At 42.8% G+C, this 16760-nt stretch overlaps 1 protein-coding gene across 1 annotated transcript; it reads right to left on the bottom strand.

Moving 5' to 3' along the window:
- Positions 1-231: 231 nt before the first annotated feature.
- rnf139 (ring finger protein 139) lies at positions 232-12048 on the bottom strand. The gene is made up of 2 exons (XM_007900914.2): positions 11849-12048; positions 232-2433 (listed from the first exon to the last, which is right to left on the bottom strand). The coding sequence occupies exons 1-2, from the start codon at positions 12009-12011 to the stop codon at positions 602-604; spliced, it is 1995 nt and encodes a 664-aa protein (XP_007899105.1). The 5' UTR covers positions 12012-12048; the 3' UTR covers positions 232-601.
- Between the last annotated feature and the right edge of the window lie 4712 nt (positions 12049-16760).

The raw sequence follows: 16760 nt of genomic DNA, 5'->3' as shown, positions 1-16760 counted from the left end.
GTCCCTTGCACATGTACAAGAGAGCTGCTTGTAAAACTATTTTTCCCTCCAGGAAAAAGGGCGAAAACAAATACCGACAGATCTATTCTTTCTGTTCCTCCAACCCCCCCCCCCCCCCCCCATCACATACCAGTATTGGTCTATCATGTATAATTTAACAATTTTCTTTTTACATATTTTTATATCAAATGTACCCAGCAGTCTCCATTATAAAAACACCTAAGAATTTTATGTAAGTCAAATTTTTTATTTCATGTACAGTATACACAAATTTTAAGGTCGCACAGGAGGCCAGCAGTTTTCAGAGGTAAACAGTACAACAGCTATTACAATAAATAAGTGAGATTGAAATCCATTACTTGTCCTTATCCAGTGCCTTAACAGCTGTTGTGCTTACTGTACATCCCAGCACTAAGTGGAATGCAGTCTTTCATTCTCTACCCCTTTCTGATCACTGGTCTGACAGGTAACTGAATAATCACCCAAGCAAAAGAAAAATAATCACCGTCTTCCCTGATGTTTGATTGTTGATTTTGGCAGTCAATTTATAAGTTTTTTTTCTTTTAAAAAAAGCTTTGACAGTTCTGTATAATCAACAGGCTCACTCCTCACTTGCATCTGTGTCATCATCGAGGTATTCATCCTCTGCTCCTGCATTGTTGTTCTGGGTCACCCACTCTTCTTCATCATACTCGATGCTGTCATTGTCCTCATTGAGATTACTGTTGGGCTCAGCTGCTTCAGCAGCCACAGCCACTAAATCCTCCACCTCTTGCTGTTGCTGGGGAACATTTCCATTGTTGTTGGCAAATGCCATGGTTTCCCTCTGGTTCTCCTCGATATACACTCCTTGATGGCACATGGGACATGTGTCCTGAATGTATAACCACTTGCGGAGGCAGAGAGCGTGGAAGTAGTGATTGCAAGGAGTGATGCGTGCTGATGTGGTGAACTCCTGGTAGCAAATTGCGCACACGTCATCTATATCGCGCAACCTGCTGCCTGTGACCTCTGGGAGGGAGTTTATTTTCTTAACTGCAGTCCTGCGGTTTATAAAGGTTTTCCATCCATTTTTAGCTTGCAAATAAATGTTAAAGTAAGCATGTAAGCACATCATACAGGCACGGATTTTACTACCCGATTCAAACATCATTGTGTAAGCTCCATTTCCAAACATTATCACTCCAAAAATGAACTCAATAACATTGCCTGTCGAGCGAACGTAGTAAATGTAATCGTCTAGCTTTTCCCATAATACATTGTAGTATCCATCGACGATGAACAGAGTGTACACTGTTAGGGAGACGATTACTTTTAAGCACAATTCAACACAGAAGGCCGTGACTGCAAACAGCCAAGTGTTCAGCGTGTGGACCCGCCACAGAGTGTAGCTGAGTATAATTGGAAGAATGAAAAGGCTAATAGAAACCACAAGGACAGGCAAATGTCTTCTGAAGGAGGAAACATGGGAGGCACTAAGTGACATCAGCACAGGGTCCGTCATTCCATGGATGAAGTGCAGGATTGCAGTTAGCAGAAGGCACATATTTCGGCTCAAGCGGATGAGTCTCTCTTCAGGCTCCAATCCACTTAAACCCGTCTGAAGAGCCAAAATGAAAAATAAAACAGGGGCGACAAAGCCGAGGCGCTTATCTTCTTCCTCGGTGGACCCTATGAAGGCTAGGATTCCAAGTCCTAAATAGTGCGCTAGAGAGGAGATGACTGCACTCATGCCCAAGACAGTCAATGTTGAATCACAACCACTTATTATGAGATTGCAGACCACCTCCCAGCCATCACTCCAGGAAATAAAATATTTGTTCTCAGAGTCGCTTCTTGTTATTTTGACAACGTAAACTAAAATAATGGCTTGTGCCATTAGCCTAGTCAACCAGAAAACCCGCAGTACATCAGGGAAACGAATCCTCTTCCACGTATCCTCCACAATAACCTGTAATCCATATGTGCGATACATGTGTCGTACCAACAAAAAAACATACCTCGTTGTATAATAAAACCATTTTAAATTCACAGTTACATAAAACAAAGTCTGTGCTGTTATATACATAGCTGAAGAGGCAACTAGCAGATGCTGAATGTCTTCTGGCATCTCCAAAGCCATGCCTACCACAGGCAGCAAGAAGCTCAATATGGTTAATGCAGAAAACACTGATGAGATTTGGAGTAATGTCACATACCCAATACCAAATGTGAGCTGAATTGAAATAAGTGCCATCCACAATGTGGGGCCATTGCGTGGCAACATCTGTACCCCAAACACTGCCGAGTAGTAGGCGTTGTAGAATTCTATGTGCAATGTGGTGTAGTTCACCAGGACAGAAGATGCAGCCACCAGAACAACACAGCCAAACGTGTACAACCTGAACAGTGCTCGCTGGGATAGGACGAGGACAATACACGACAGTACAAGACCTGAAAGAGATGCAACATTTTTTAAAAATTAGTTGTTAAATTTACATTCACAATATACACACATAATACCATAAAAAATACATTTCACATCAATTTGATCCTCTGAACATATACTGTACAACAGATTGTGCAAGTTCCAAAATGCCACACTATTCCAGATTCCATAGATTTCTAAACACATCAATCATAATCATGAAACATGCAGTAATATTTTGGGTATAGATTTTTTTTGAAGAACTAAAAACCCTGGTGCAAGGTTGATATTTAATGTTGAAGTTCATTTTGTCTTTTGTTTCCTGATATATAGCAATATTTTTAGTTAAAACAATGGCTGACTGCTGGATTGTAAGATAGCCATGGAAGTTACTTCCTGTGCCATGTACAGGCAGTGCCGCTAATATTAAGAAAGTGAAATGGTTGCATAAAACATGCACCTAGTCAGCCCCTTTTTTAGCTAAAGTAAAATGGCCGACTTCCAGGTCATCATAATGACTCAAACACACTTATATAATAATAATCCTTGCATTTGATATAGAGGTCTTATCACGGCTTTGAGACGTCTCAAGTACACTTAGTGCCCCTTTATCATGCACAGCAAGTTACATGGTTATTTCCATTGCCTAATAAAGAAAACAATGCAGAGGCAGTTATATCCATCCACCTGCATCAATTCTGGGCACTTTCATTACTTTCATGTATTTCTGCTTAGAAAAGGAACTTCTTATTGGATATACTCAAAGAAGCAGGAGAGAATGAACAAACAAAAATAGTAAAGCATAAAAAAGTCAAATAAGAAGGAAAAACAAGAAATTAGAAGTTAATCAGTCAAAGTGTTAATCCAATGTTAAAATGTTAATCCATCCTTAAACAGAAAAATAGGTAGTAACACAAGAACCAATTGGCTTCAAATACAAAAATGAAATAAAAACTTATTAGGCTATGATTAATCATTAACAACAATTCCTAACTCCTTTAATAATTTAGGTTATTAACAATGTTTAATAATTTTAAACTTTAATAATGTTCTAATTTAATAAAGTTCCAAAGTGGACATCCTATCCATCTGTGACTAGGTCTCTCTCTGCCTCCTCGACCTCTCTGCTGCTTTCGATACTGTGGACCACACCATCCTCCTCCACTACCCCTCCTCTCACCTGAACCTTCAAGGTTCTGTCCTTGAATGGTTCAGGTCTTATCTTTTACACCGTCTCCAATTTGTCTCCGCCAACGATTTCCTTCCAGCCTCTGCACAAACTTTTTTGGTGTTTCTCAGGGTTTTGTCCTCGGTCCCCTCCTCTTCAACCTCTACAAGCTCCCTCTTGGGTGACATCATCCGCAAACATGGGGTCAACTTCTACATGTACGTGGATGACACCCAACTCTCTCTCTCTGCCTCCACCCTCGATTCCAGGACAATTGACATCCTGACAGACTGTCTGTCAGACATCAAATCCTGGTTGAGAGCCAACTTTCTACAGCTGAATGACAGCAAAACCGAGGCTCTCCTGATTGGCTCACACCAGCGGCTCCACACCTCAGGCACCGGCAGCATCAGCCTCCATGGATGCACACTCCACCTCACCAAGCCAGTCAGGACCCTCAACTGCCCTTCGACCCTCAACTGCCCTTTCTCCCCCATATCCGTGCAATGACCCGCTCTGTCTTTCCCCACCTCCGCAACATTTTCCGACTCTGCCACTGCCTCACCCCTCAAGCCGCTGAAACCCTCATTCATGCATTTGTCACCTCAAGGCTCAATTATGGAAACTCCCTCTTTGTCGGCCTCCACAATTCTTCCCTACAAGCTGCAGATCATCCAGAACTCTGCAGCTCATGACCTCTCCCGCACCAGGCTCCATGACCCCATCAACCCCACCCTCACCCGTCTCCACTGGCTCCCCATCCCTCAGAGGATTGAATTCAAGATCCTCGTCTTCACTTTCAAGACCATCCATGGCCTTGCCCCCTCCTACCTCTCTAACCTGCTGATTCCCTAACAACCTGCTCGCTCCCTCCGTTCAGCAGGCTCTGGCCTGCTCCATATCTCCCACCCGACCCGCTGTACAACAAGATTACACTTGTATGGCGCCTTTCACGTCAGGAGGACTCCCAAGGTGCTGGACAGAGTATAGCATTTCAGACCCGAGCTGAGGTCAGGAGGGGAGGGGGCCGATGGCATGGTCGAAGAGGAGGGTCTTGAGGCGGGATGTGAAGGAGAATGAGGAGGGGGGCAAAGCAGAGTGACTGGGGGATGGAATTCCAGAGGTTGGGGGCAGAGTGGCTGAAGTTTCTCCCGCCAATGGTGGGACAGGTGGGTCGGAGGACGTGGGGCAGGCCAGAGCCGGCTGAGCAGAGGGAATCAGCGGGTTGGTAGGGGGTTAGGAGGTCGCAGAGGTAGGTTGGGGCGAGGCCATGGAGGGCTTTGTATGTGAGGACAAGGATCTTGAACTGGATCCTCTGAAGGATAGGGAGCCAGTGGAGTCGGGCGAGAGTGGGGGAGATGGGATCACTGAGTTTGATGCGGGAGAGGACACGGGCTGCAGAGTTCTGGATTATCTGCAGCCTGTGAAGGAAGGAGTTGGGAAGGCCGACAAACAGGGCATTTGCATAGTCGAGCCTGGACGTGATGAAGGCGTGAACAAGAGTTTCACAGGCCTGAGGGGTGAGGTAGTGGCGGAGTTGGACGATGTTACGGAGGTGAGGGAAAGCAGAGCGGGTCATGGCTTGAATGTGGGGGAGAAGACAGCTGAGGGTCAAACATGACACCTAGGTTCCTGACTGGCTTAGTGAGTTGTAGTGTGCAACCATGGAGGTTGATGTTACCAGGGGGTAACATGTAGATATTAAAGAGGAGAGGGCCAAGGACAGAGCCCTGGGGGACGCCAGATGTGACAGTGTGGGGGCTGGAGGAGGCAACAAAGTCGAGTCGGTGAGAGAGATAGGAATCGAACCAGGCAAGGGCAGATCCGTGAAGATTGAGTAAAGCGGAGAGGCGGTGTATGAGGATGGAGTGGTCGACAGTGTCGAAGGCGGCAGAGAGGTCGATGAGGACAAGAAGGCAGAGGGAGCCCTGATCACAGATGTTCAGAATGTCATTGGTGACTTTGACCAGGGCTGCCAACAGCATTTTTACCATCAGCAGCTGGGCTTTCAGCCTCTCTACCCCCACCCTTTGGAACTCCATCCCAAAATCTCTTCACCTTGCTCCTTCTCGTGCTTCCTTCAAGGCACAACTCAAGACCCTCCTTTTTGACCTTCAGCCGCCTTCTACCTCTTTGTCCTCCATCACCCCCCCGCGCCCTCCCATGCTTGGGTTCTGATCCCAGATTGTTCAGCGCTTCGGGATATCCTCTCGACATGAAAGGCGCTTTACAAATGTAATTTTATTGTTGTTGTAGTAGACATGTTAGTAGATTGGGGAATATAGGTGGGACATGAAAGTGTGACTTGATACACATTGGGAAGAAGAATAAAAAGGGGAAATGTATAGTGAAACCTTAAAAGTGAAAGAGTTGAGAAGCCCAGAAGCTTGCATGAATAAATTCTTAAAAATTACGAGGGCAAACTGACAAAGCTATATAAAAAAAAACAGTAATGGGTCCCAGGTTTTATATATAGGGGCAACGAATAGAAAAACAAAGAGTCAATACTAAACCAGCACAAATCATTGGTTTGGTTGCAGTTAGAGTATTCTGACTGCATAGTAAACCAGGCGTCTAGTAACGTCTGGTGACCTAAACTCAAAAGACTCATAACCCAGCATCCTGGTTGCCTTATTTATTGCTGCTTTACACTGTTTTGAAATAGCAAGCAACAAATCATCTAACACCCCTTGATGTTGAAGCTGTGTACTTTATTTGGGTCACTAAATTCTTTCTAACAGTCCAGTGATTGTGCTCTTCAGCTTGATGTTAGGATATACTTCCTGTTAATGACCATCTCTGCACTAAAGTGAGATGCCTGATCCGTTGTGCCCTTCAGAGAAATCACAAATAAGGTCTCAAAGGACTAAGGGAAATGAATCTAACTCCTACTTTATCATCTCTTAGAGGAAATTGTTGTAGCATTCACCTACTTCCTTAATGTGCTACAAAAACTGTATTTTACCAATGATTTGCTCAAGTGAAAGCCCACAATAAGCGAATGATCAAGATGTGGCATTGACCCTCCCACAGCCCATGTCACAATTAGTGGGCATGAGATTGTGTGCTTAATTCCCAAGGCTGGCATTACTATTAGGGAAAGTAAGTCTTCAAAAGCTGAATTTCTATTTTTTTTTAAGAAGTATACCATTTCCTCCCCACAATTTCTAGCATCCTAAAAGGGTCACTGACAGAAGTCGAGTAACAGGTGAACTGTCCACCTACTTGTCAGAAGAACCAGGTATGAAATTTGCTCCAGGAAAATATCCCGTCTCTGTGAGTTTCAGGTATTGCACAAAAAAACGCTTTTCCAAACTGCATGTAGGCTAATAAAAATAGTGAAGAAAATGTGCTTTCAGAATGAGTTGCACAGCGATATGTCAGAGAGTGCTTTGATACTCTGTGAAGCTGCTGAAGCAAATAGCACATTGAAACTATTTTCTCTAATCTATTTGCTTTTATGTTCTTTACTTGCCATTAATAAGGCATTTTAAAGTGTGGGATTTGACTGTTCCTCAACCCACAATTACCTGAGATTTGAACTTTTATCTTACATTTATTAAACAGTGCCCTTGTATAAAGTAAAACAACTGAACTTAACTTGGCCTCAATTACATTCACAATGAACACATATTGCAGTAATGACTCACTAATCCTCAACTATTTCAATATTGCTATGAGATCGAAGACAGGGCAAATTTTTTCTTTGATAAATTGTTTGCTTGAAATATTCCAGTCTAATCAGTAAATGCAAAACTACCAGTACCAACATTAACACGCTGCTGATACCTTCAGAACAGAATGGAAAGTATATTCCTTTCCACCTGTAATCCAACATTTAATGCATTTCATGTTCTTCAGTAACCACTTTGACGCTGCCTGAACTAGATTTACAAGATTTAATTTTCATCTCCTATTGGCCAGAACCACAATATTTCAACCTACATCAGTTACTTGAAACTTAGGGCAGAATGAGAAAACAGATGGAATTGCTAAGTGCTCTTCTGCTTGTGAAATCTAAAGAGAGTTAGCGAAAATTGTAGTAATAATAATAATAATCCTTGCATTTGATATAGCGCTTTTCACATCTTCTAGACGTCCCAAAGCGCTTCACAGAATATACTGTAAAGTGAATTGACTGTATATTTTTGGGTGAACGCGGCAGCAATGTCCCACAAACAGTCATGGATTGAAAATGACCAATTTATTATTGTTTTTTGTTTTGGAGGGANTTTTTTAGGTGTGTGGAGTAAGGAAACTTGCCCAAGGTTTCGCCCTGCCTGGAATTGAACCCAGGTCTCTCACTTGCAAAGTGCTCTAACCACTGAGCTACAGGACTCCATAGTCTTCGCTGCATGTTGATGTAATAGTGAAGTGACCCCAATCCATGCAATTGGCTATTGATCCATGTCAGGGTCTCAGCAGTACTCACCTAATAGCAAAAGCAACAGCTAATTGTACCTGAGCTTTTAATGAAAACCTATATTCCTTACAGCCCTGGTTGAGAGACCAAATATTGTCAGAGGTGCAGCCTTACAACACTTCCACTGATATGTTTAAAAAGTTAATAAAGTAAAAAGGTTCAACTTCAAAATGCACTTTGTCGTCAAAAGTTCTCACTATAAAAGTTCAAATTAAAATGTATATCTTTTGACCTGCGTGGTAAACAAATTTGTAATGCTGAAAAGGAAAGGATACAACAAACATGATTATTCAATATTGGTAATCACCCAAAACATTCTACTCAGTCTCTATTATCAACAGCAGCTTTCTGTATTGCACAATAGTAAAAAGTGAAACATCAACATTGAACAGCACCACCATGTTCATGTGCAACTTTTATTTACCAAACTCTAGTTTTCTTAAATACACAATTCAGAAACTCTGCCAGTGTTTAAAACAGTATTACTATTTTTTTGCCTGACATGGATAACTCCCCAAAGAACAAACACATGTTCAAGAGTAGGAAAACACCTGTCAGACCCAACAAGCCCAATGCTACGTTAATCTATTAAATACTTTGCTTCACTGCATGTAGGAAGATAACCAAGCCAGATGCAGAAAATGTGAAAATGCCTCCAAATAGTCTGCATAGCTAAAATGGTGGTCAAACCTGTTGAATTGCTGACTTCAGCAACTGTTCTGCATGACTAACCCAAAATGGGATTGTGACCCACCCCCAATATCTTCCCACTCCTTCGTTACTTGTCAAACCTCATATTGATCCTTTTCAAACAAAAAAAATCAAATTGGACAAGCTGCAGGGAAGTCAGAGTTTTTTCCAAAGCACTACACAGACTTGTAACACAACACTCCCACTAATTTCTTTAAATGTTAATAAAAAATGTTAAACTGCTCAATTCAAAATGTACTTTGTTTTCAATCGCTACAAATATTCAAATTAAAATTTATATCTATTGACCTGACTGGGAAAGGACTGATATGACTCAGAGCCACAAATCTTTCTGGAACCAAAAGAACATTATACTGACCCACAAATATTCATACCAAGGCAATCTACTTTTACAGCAGAGTTACATAACATAAGAAATGCTAGATGAAAAAAAAGACCAAGGTCCATCTAGTTCACCTTCCACCTTCCTGGCGGTCGCATGCACATATGTCCCGAACTACCTATGTACTATATCCCATAGTTGGTAACGTACTTACTGGAAGGAGTCCATTTTAGTAATTGCAATGTTAGATGCCATTGTGCATTACCTGGCCTTCTGTGCATTAAAGTGTCTCTTGCAGTTTGCAGTATGTTGATATTATTTCGTATCCTGGCAAATTATGATTTTTTTTTGAAGAATCAGCTCTACAGCTGATTCACAACAAGTTAGACAACCAACAGCTTTACACAGGTGTGTTTGCACATGTCTCATCCAAGCCATTCGCATTTACAAAATCAGACGATTAAGAATAAACTTCTCAATAAGAATGAAGTGAAACTTAGATGTTATCTACTCTCTCCCTCTCTACAGGTATAATTTGTTCATAGGTTTACATTTGCATGTAATAAACCTTGCATTTGATATAAGTGCCTTATGTTATTGAAACGTCTCAAAGAACTTCAGAGGATTTTAATGCTGTCACTGTATTTATAGGTGAACATTACAACACTCAATAAAACCATATTTCTAAAGGATAAAGAACACAGTGAATGGATTTAAAATTAAAGCTGGCAAAACTTAAGAAAACATGAAGTAATTGTAAACGCATCACTGTCAAGTTTCAGATAACATGAGAAGCAATTTTAAGACTAAATAAAATGCGAGAATGTCGAGGCAAGGCACAGCAGTACAATCCATTGTTCAGACCGTGCCTGGAATACCATGTTGAGTTTGAGTCAACATGTCAAAGAGATGCATAAGGAAACTCCCAGCTCCTCACCCCATGGCATTAGGAGCGAAGGCAACACCTGGTGCAGCATTAAGCAACACAAACTTAAAATTGTTGTTCTAAGCACAGAAAGTGAAACTCTACCAAGGTTAGCTGTTGGGGAGCCACATTGGAATTAGGTGCTATATCAAATGCAAAGATTATTATTTACACCCTAGATAGGGCGAGGCAGAGGAATCAGCCAGGTTTCCTAGCCCTAAATACTATCTATCTGGTGCATCCTGCTAGAAAGTGTATGTAGGGGTGAGGCAGAGAGATCAGGGCTGTGCTCAGCTGTGGTGCTCTCCAGTCAGAAATTGATACTTACTTCTGAGGGTCAAATGTAAAGAGCGAATTATTGGAGGGTTGCCAGTTTCTGTGGAACTAACCCCCCCACCCAACCACCAAGCATGAGTTAGCAGTGAAAATTTGAAGTCAAATGCATTGGGAAAACATATACAAAAACATATACAAAATAACTGTTTCAACTTATAAAAGGGTTTAACTATAAAGACTAGAAAAATAAGCTGCACAGTTTGGAAAGAAGGTGCGGAGAAAGAAAGAACCTCTTAGAAGTGTATAAAACATTCAATGTTGTAAACTGATCTATTAGTTCTAAGAAATTTGGACACAAACATTTCAGATTTGTGAACAGAGTTAAACTTTATCAAAAGAACGACAAATGGTTGGGATTCATTATCAAGCAAAGTAATACGAAACTCTACCAAGAAGCAAACATGTAGTGTTATTATTATTGAATATGCAATTTGATACCTTGCTGGGAGAGTTAATGTACTCAATAGAGAAGCTACAGTGGGTCAAATGATCTTTTCTCAACTCTGTCTTTTTATGCTCTGGTCTTCAAACTGCAGTTGCATCAACTTGAACTTCATTATTAAAAAATCTGAAGTACTTTATAACATAAAATTGAGATTCATTATTAACTGACTCTTTTAAAGGTAAATGCACCAACAAACCTATACCAGGCACATCCCATAAATGAGTCAAGCACGAAAAGAATTTGAAATTTAGGAATAAATGTGGATGGAGAGAATATTAAAAAGGGGAAGGGCAAGAGAAAGGAGATGTTTGTTAATACAAGATAGAAAAACATTGTTCCTCAATATGCATCCATAGTTATTATAGAATGAAAATGCCACATACTATCTTGCCCTAATTAGTTCATCAGTACTAATCTCCTGTAGAATTACACCAATCCAAACACTCTTTGCCTTTTCCAACATCACTGAATTCAGAAATCTAAATTAAAAAAATGTTTTTAAATCTTTAATTTTTTTAAGCTGGTCCGTGTGCAGCCGTAACCCCAACGCACACTCTGGGACCCCCAAACCTTGGCTCTTGCCAACCTGCGCCTAATGCTTTCTGGAATTAGGTAACCAGGATGCGTCCCTCCAGGGAGTGAGTGCGCATTCCTTTCCAACAATCTACCTCTGGAATTTCGATGTGTAGGTGGGACGCCCTGGAAATCTCAGTTTGGGTCGGATACTCTTAATCTTCACACACCAAAATAGCCAATCCACTCTACGGTATATGCCACAAAGCAGCTTTGAGACAGCGCGATATCATACACAGCACTACATTAAATGCAAGAATTATTTGTATTTTTAAATGAATGAGTGCTTTCCTTCAGCTGCTCTTTTACCCTCATAGAATTGTGCCATTCTAACAGGGGTCACATCTCCCTGTCACACCTGCACCTGACTCGACAGGGTTACCCCCATCAAAATAAAAACTGCACCTGACTCAACAAGCTCCCCCTCCATCAGCACCTCAACCCCCCCCCCGCAGCTCGGCTCCCCAGGCCGCAGGCAATGGCAGCGGCTCAGGGCCGTGGCTTTGCCCGTCAGACACTCACTGACTCACTCACTCACCCAGTAACCGCTGCGAGATCTGCCGGGCCACCAGGACCACGGTGGCGTCCCCGTTGTAGTAGGAGTTCAAGATGGCATCGATGACGAAGATGGCGGGGACCCGCAGGGCCACGTCCAGGACCCCCCGCAGGTGACTCCCCATCGACCCCCAGGGCGACGACATCCCGAGGCCAGGGCCGCCGCCGCACAAAGTTGTGTTGCTTGGAGAGGGAGGTGACACCGGGCGGGCGGGCGGCGGCCTGGCTGTGAGGCCTGGCCTGGCCTGGCTGTGTGTGAGCCTGGCTGCTGCCGGTGTGAGTTGAGTGCTGCCCCCGGGAGTCAGCTGTGGCCGCCACCCGCCGCGGGCCCGGCCGCTCGCCGCCCTCTTTCCATCCTCAGCGTCCGCGCAACGCGGAAGCGTGCGTCACACGCATATAAGCGACGTCACAATCGGACGTACGGAGAACGTGAAGCACGGCTGACGGCAGCCAGTGCCGAGGCTTTGCGGGACAGTCAACGGCCGCTCCGGAGGGGCGGGGCGGGGGGCGGGGCTGGGAGCGGGGAGGGGCGGAGCAACCTAACGACGTCACAATCCGCTGCAGTGGAGAACGTGAAGCACGCGGGAAGAGGGGGTAGGGCCGCTACCGACGTCACAAAGCTACGTCGGGAAGAACGTAAGACGTTGCGCGATCAGCCATAGGGTTTCAGTGACCAGAGAAACCCAGACCCCAGTGACAGTCAGTCAGTCAGTCAGTCACCGTCTGTCTGTGCAGTGTGTATTCCAGGGCACTGCTGAGGAGGACAGCACAGACAACCTGACCCATCAGCTGGTCCTGGAAGGGCAGACCAGTCACTGGGGGCAGTGAGTCCTCCCACTCAGCTGCCAATAACTCTGCAAGTCCTTTAAAGGGTCGGGTGGCCGCAGCCGGACGAGCGGCGGGAAAGTTTGCCGGACAGCAATTATCAATGGCGAGCAATGGGGGTTTAGACTCCAGGACCTTATACCCCAACATGCACTCTGGGGTCCCCAACCTGTGCACTTGCCAACCTGCGGCTCATACTTCCCAGAAGTATGTAAGTGTGGCGCAAATCCCCATCAAATGGGCAAATCTGCCTTATGATAATTTTGCTGGTGTCGGCTAGATTTACATCACTTTATATTGTATAATGAGCCTTGCATTTGATATTGCATCTTATCACGCTGTTGAGATGCCTCAAAGTGCTTCACAGGATTTACTGTAAAGTGGTTTGACTGTGTGTTTTGTAGGTAAGATGCAGTAGATTTTTTTGCACATAGCAATGACTCAAGCAGCCATGGAGTGAGTGACCCAATTTTATTGGGGGATTGTTGACCAGGACACCTGGAGAAACTCCTCTTTTCAAATAGTGCTGTGGGATCTTTAACGTCTGCCTGAACAAGCAGAAAGGGATTTCAGTTTACTGCTTCATCTGAAGGATGGCAGCTCCAACAATGCAACCTACCCACCGCCCCCAGGACTGCACTGCAATATCAGTTTAGACTCATGATTCAAAGTCCTGAAATGGGCTTGAAACTCGAACCTTCAGACTCAGAGACAGGAATGCTACCACTGAGCCAGACTAACGCACTTATTATCCCACATCCATGCCATGACCTGCTCTGCCTTCCCCCACCTCTGCAACATTGTCTAGCACCGCCACTGCCTCACCCTTCAGGCCACCGAAACCCTCATTCATCACATCTAGGCTCGAGTACACCAACTCCCTGCTTGTTGGCCTTCCCAACTCTTCCCTCCACAAGCTGCAGATCATCCAGAACTCTGCAGCTTGTGTCCTCTCCCGCACCAGGCTCCGTGACCCCATCACCTCCACTCTCGCTCGTCTCTACTGGCTCCCTAACCCTCAGAGGATAGAGTTTACAATTCTCGGCCTCTGTGACCTGCTAACCCCTTATCAACCTGACTACAACCTATGGAACTCTATCCCACATTCCCTTCGCCTCGCTCCCTCCCTTGCCTCCTTCAAAGGAGTGTCTCAAAACTCCTGTTCGACCGAGCCTTCGGCCACCCTCCCTGATCCCGACCCCCAGCTCAGTTCCAAATCTCTGACTATCCAGCGCCTTGGGATGTCCTCCCGACGTGAAAGGCGCTATATAAATGTAATTTTTATTGTATTCTAGCTGTAATCAATACTGAAGCAATAGCACATTCATGGAGCGCTCTGAAAGCTCCATTGTGTGAAATTGGTACATCTTCATAACAGAATGATTGGCAAGTGGATTTTAGTTTGCTTATGCGTCGAAAATGTAATGCCAAACTATCCTTGTGAAGATGCTGTTTCATTAATTTACAGCTTATGAAATAGCTGGTTTCATAATTAACTTTGGAAATATATCTAGATAGTTATACTTTTCTCATATTTTCAATTTGCATTATTACTTGTATTCATCTGTGATCTTCTGAAATATATATTTTTACATATCAATGATTTCAATACACAGAGATCATCACTTGTACTAAAAAATGCGGATGTTGGGTAATGGCAGGACTAGGCCTTCCCTCTCCCACATGGTCAGAAGATCTGATGACACTTGGTGTCTAGGTTCATAAATGAAGAACACCTACTTGGGAGGGGTCAGTAAACCATCTAAAGTAATTCAGAGCCATTTACAAATGTGTAGAGCAGTTAACGTGAATTCCTTGCAAGAGAAATCTTAGACAAGTCAAATATTTTTTGGTTCAATAATTAATCTTTATCATACTACTTTCTAACCTTTATGCTGTACTTTATACCAATTTCAAGACTGATTTATTTATCGTGTCCTCCCATGTTTACTGTGTGCTGGTGGCATAGAGGAATCTTCTGGACAATATGCTAGCAGCTGGACCATTTATCAGCAACATAAAGCTCACCACCAAGTTATACTGTAACTGTACAATGGGAAAGTGTTATTTGTAACTTTTGACCTTCACCTGTTGTCCACTATTTACAGAGACCATTTAGGAACAGGCTCAGTACTGCACTTTTGATTGGTTACAGTCCCTTAATGCTAAGTTTAACCTGTGCTTTCCACAGGTGGCTTCAGTTAATAACTGAGCCACATCCTCAAGTCTATTTGTTCAACTTTGCCTTTCAATAGTATGAAGCAGGAATAGAATAAAGCTTACAGGACTGGGGGTGGGGGAGGTTGGGAGAAGTTAGATCGGAAACTTGATCAGATTTGTTAACATAAATTTTATGTGAAACTATTCATTTGGTATTTCTTATATGAATTGTTAGTGCCAGTTCTTGGTGGTGAAAGTTATAGTGTTCTTACCAGATTCAGTATAGTAATTATCACATTGAATATGTTTAGAAACATTAGATTTTGACCCCAGTGTTATTGCTTTTAAACATACCTTATATGCTATTTGTTTCTTGGTAAATACGTGTTAAACCATTGAAATCAAACCAGAAAATACTGTAAATGTACAGAAAGGCAAGTTGATATTACAAGTGTGCACCTTCTTTTGAACACAGTTCCATGGAAGGGACATAAGCAAAACATTAAGCTACCTTAGCTATTTAAGGTGTCAGCCAGCCTGGTTCAGGTAGTAGCACTCTCTCGTCTGACATCCAATACAGGTGTTGTAGAGGGGAATTACTGCATGTTAGCACTTCGAGCTCACATAGTCTAGTTTGACATTCCAGTGGAATGCAGTGATGTGCTATGTTGTTGGAAGTGCCATCCTTCAGATGAGATATTTTAAAAAAAGATTTCACGCTGCTTTTTCCAAAGAAAAGGGAGTTCCTCCTGGTGTCATCGCCAACAATCCCCCAAGTTCTGAGAATGGCTCATGGTAGGCTGCTGCTGTCAGATTTTGACCCTGCCAAAGACCAACACAAAAAGTGCAGTTTTCATTTGCTAACATTTTAGTGTGATTTTTTTTTTTACCTGATGACAGTCCAGACCACTTTACAAGTAATGTATGACTACCAGACTACCAAGTCAACATGGTGAGATAAATTTCCAACATCTTTGTTTGATTTTAGAACATAAAGCCCATTGGCTGAGGGGCTACCCAGCTCTTTAAAACTCACCGTGAACAAAGTGTCTGTGCTTTCACTCCGCCCACTTTGAAGACCTTCCAAATTAAATGTGGAGTACCTCCAGCCTGCCAGTGCCTTAAGTGATGTAGTCCATGCCTCTGGAACCTTGATATAGAAGTTATAGTAATGAAACAGTCCACTTGTAGCTCGACCCGTTAACCTTTGTAAATAGCACTGCAACAGGAGCCAGAATGTATAGCACTATATTTTTGAAGCAGCATGGACATTTATCTGAAAGCTAATTGCGTGTAAATTACAATACTAAATTGCTGTCTTTATCTGTAATCGTTTTCTTATGCAATTATCAATGAAAACTTGGAAATACCGACACTGGGGATTGTTTAATCCGATCCTTTTGATTCACTACTCAGGGACAGTAATATCTGCAGAGGGGAAATGTTGATAGCTCAACATGGCACCAATGACAAACACTTGAGAAAGATTTTTCCCGAACGTTTTGATAGTGATCTCATTGTAAGCTGAGAGAGAAGTGTTAGTTTGATAACAGATGCTTTTGAGACTGAAGCTGTTTTACAACAATAATTGCTTGGCTACAGTAATCATACTGATTCTATGATACTATATAAGGTGCCCAGAAGTGTTGTTGTTTTGAGTGTTGCCATTTAATTTTATGTGAATAATTATATCCTTTCTTCAGTCTGGAAGATCTGCTATGTGTGGTAATTTTTCTACTGTTCAAAGATTATTGGATTAGTGGAAATTACCACTTTATAACAACTATATTATTGTCAGAATGATGCATGCTATAACTCCAGTGTTCAGATACATAGTGTGTGAAACTTGTTAATTCCTTGTTTATATAATTCTGTAGTTCTGCCCACAAATATATAATCACTACACTTCA

Source organism: Callorhinchus milii, unplaced genomic scaffold, assembly GCF_018977255.1.
Source record: "Callorhinchus milii isolate IMCB2004 unplaced genomic scaffold, IMCB_Cmil_1.0 Scaffold2, whole genome shotgun sequence".
Taxonomy (NCBI): Eukaryota; Metazoa; Chordata; class Chondrichthyes; order Chimaeriformes; family Callorhinchidae; genus Callorhinchus; species Callorhinchus milii.
Note: the sequence above shows the minus strand (reverse complement) of the source record. Positions and strands in the feature narration are given on the sequence as shown.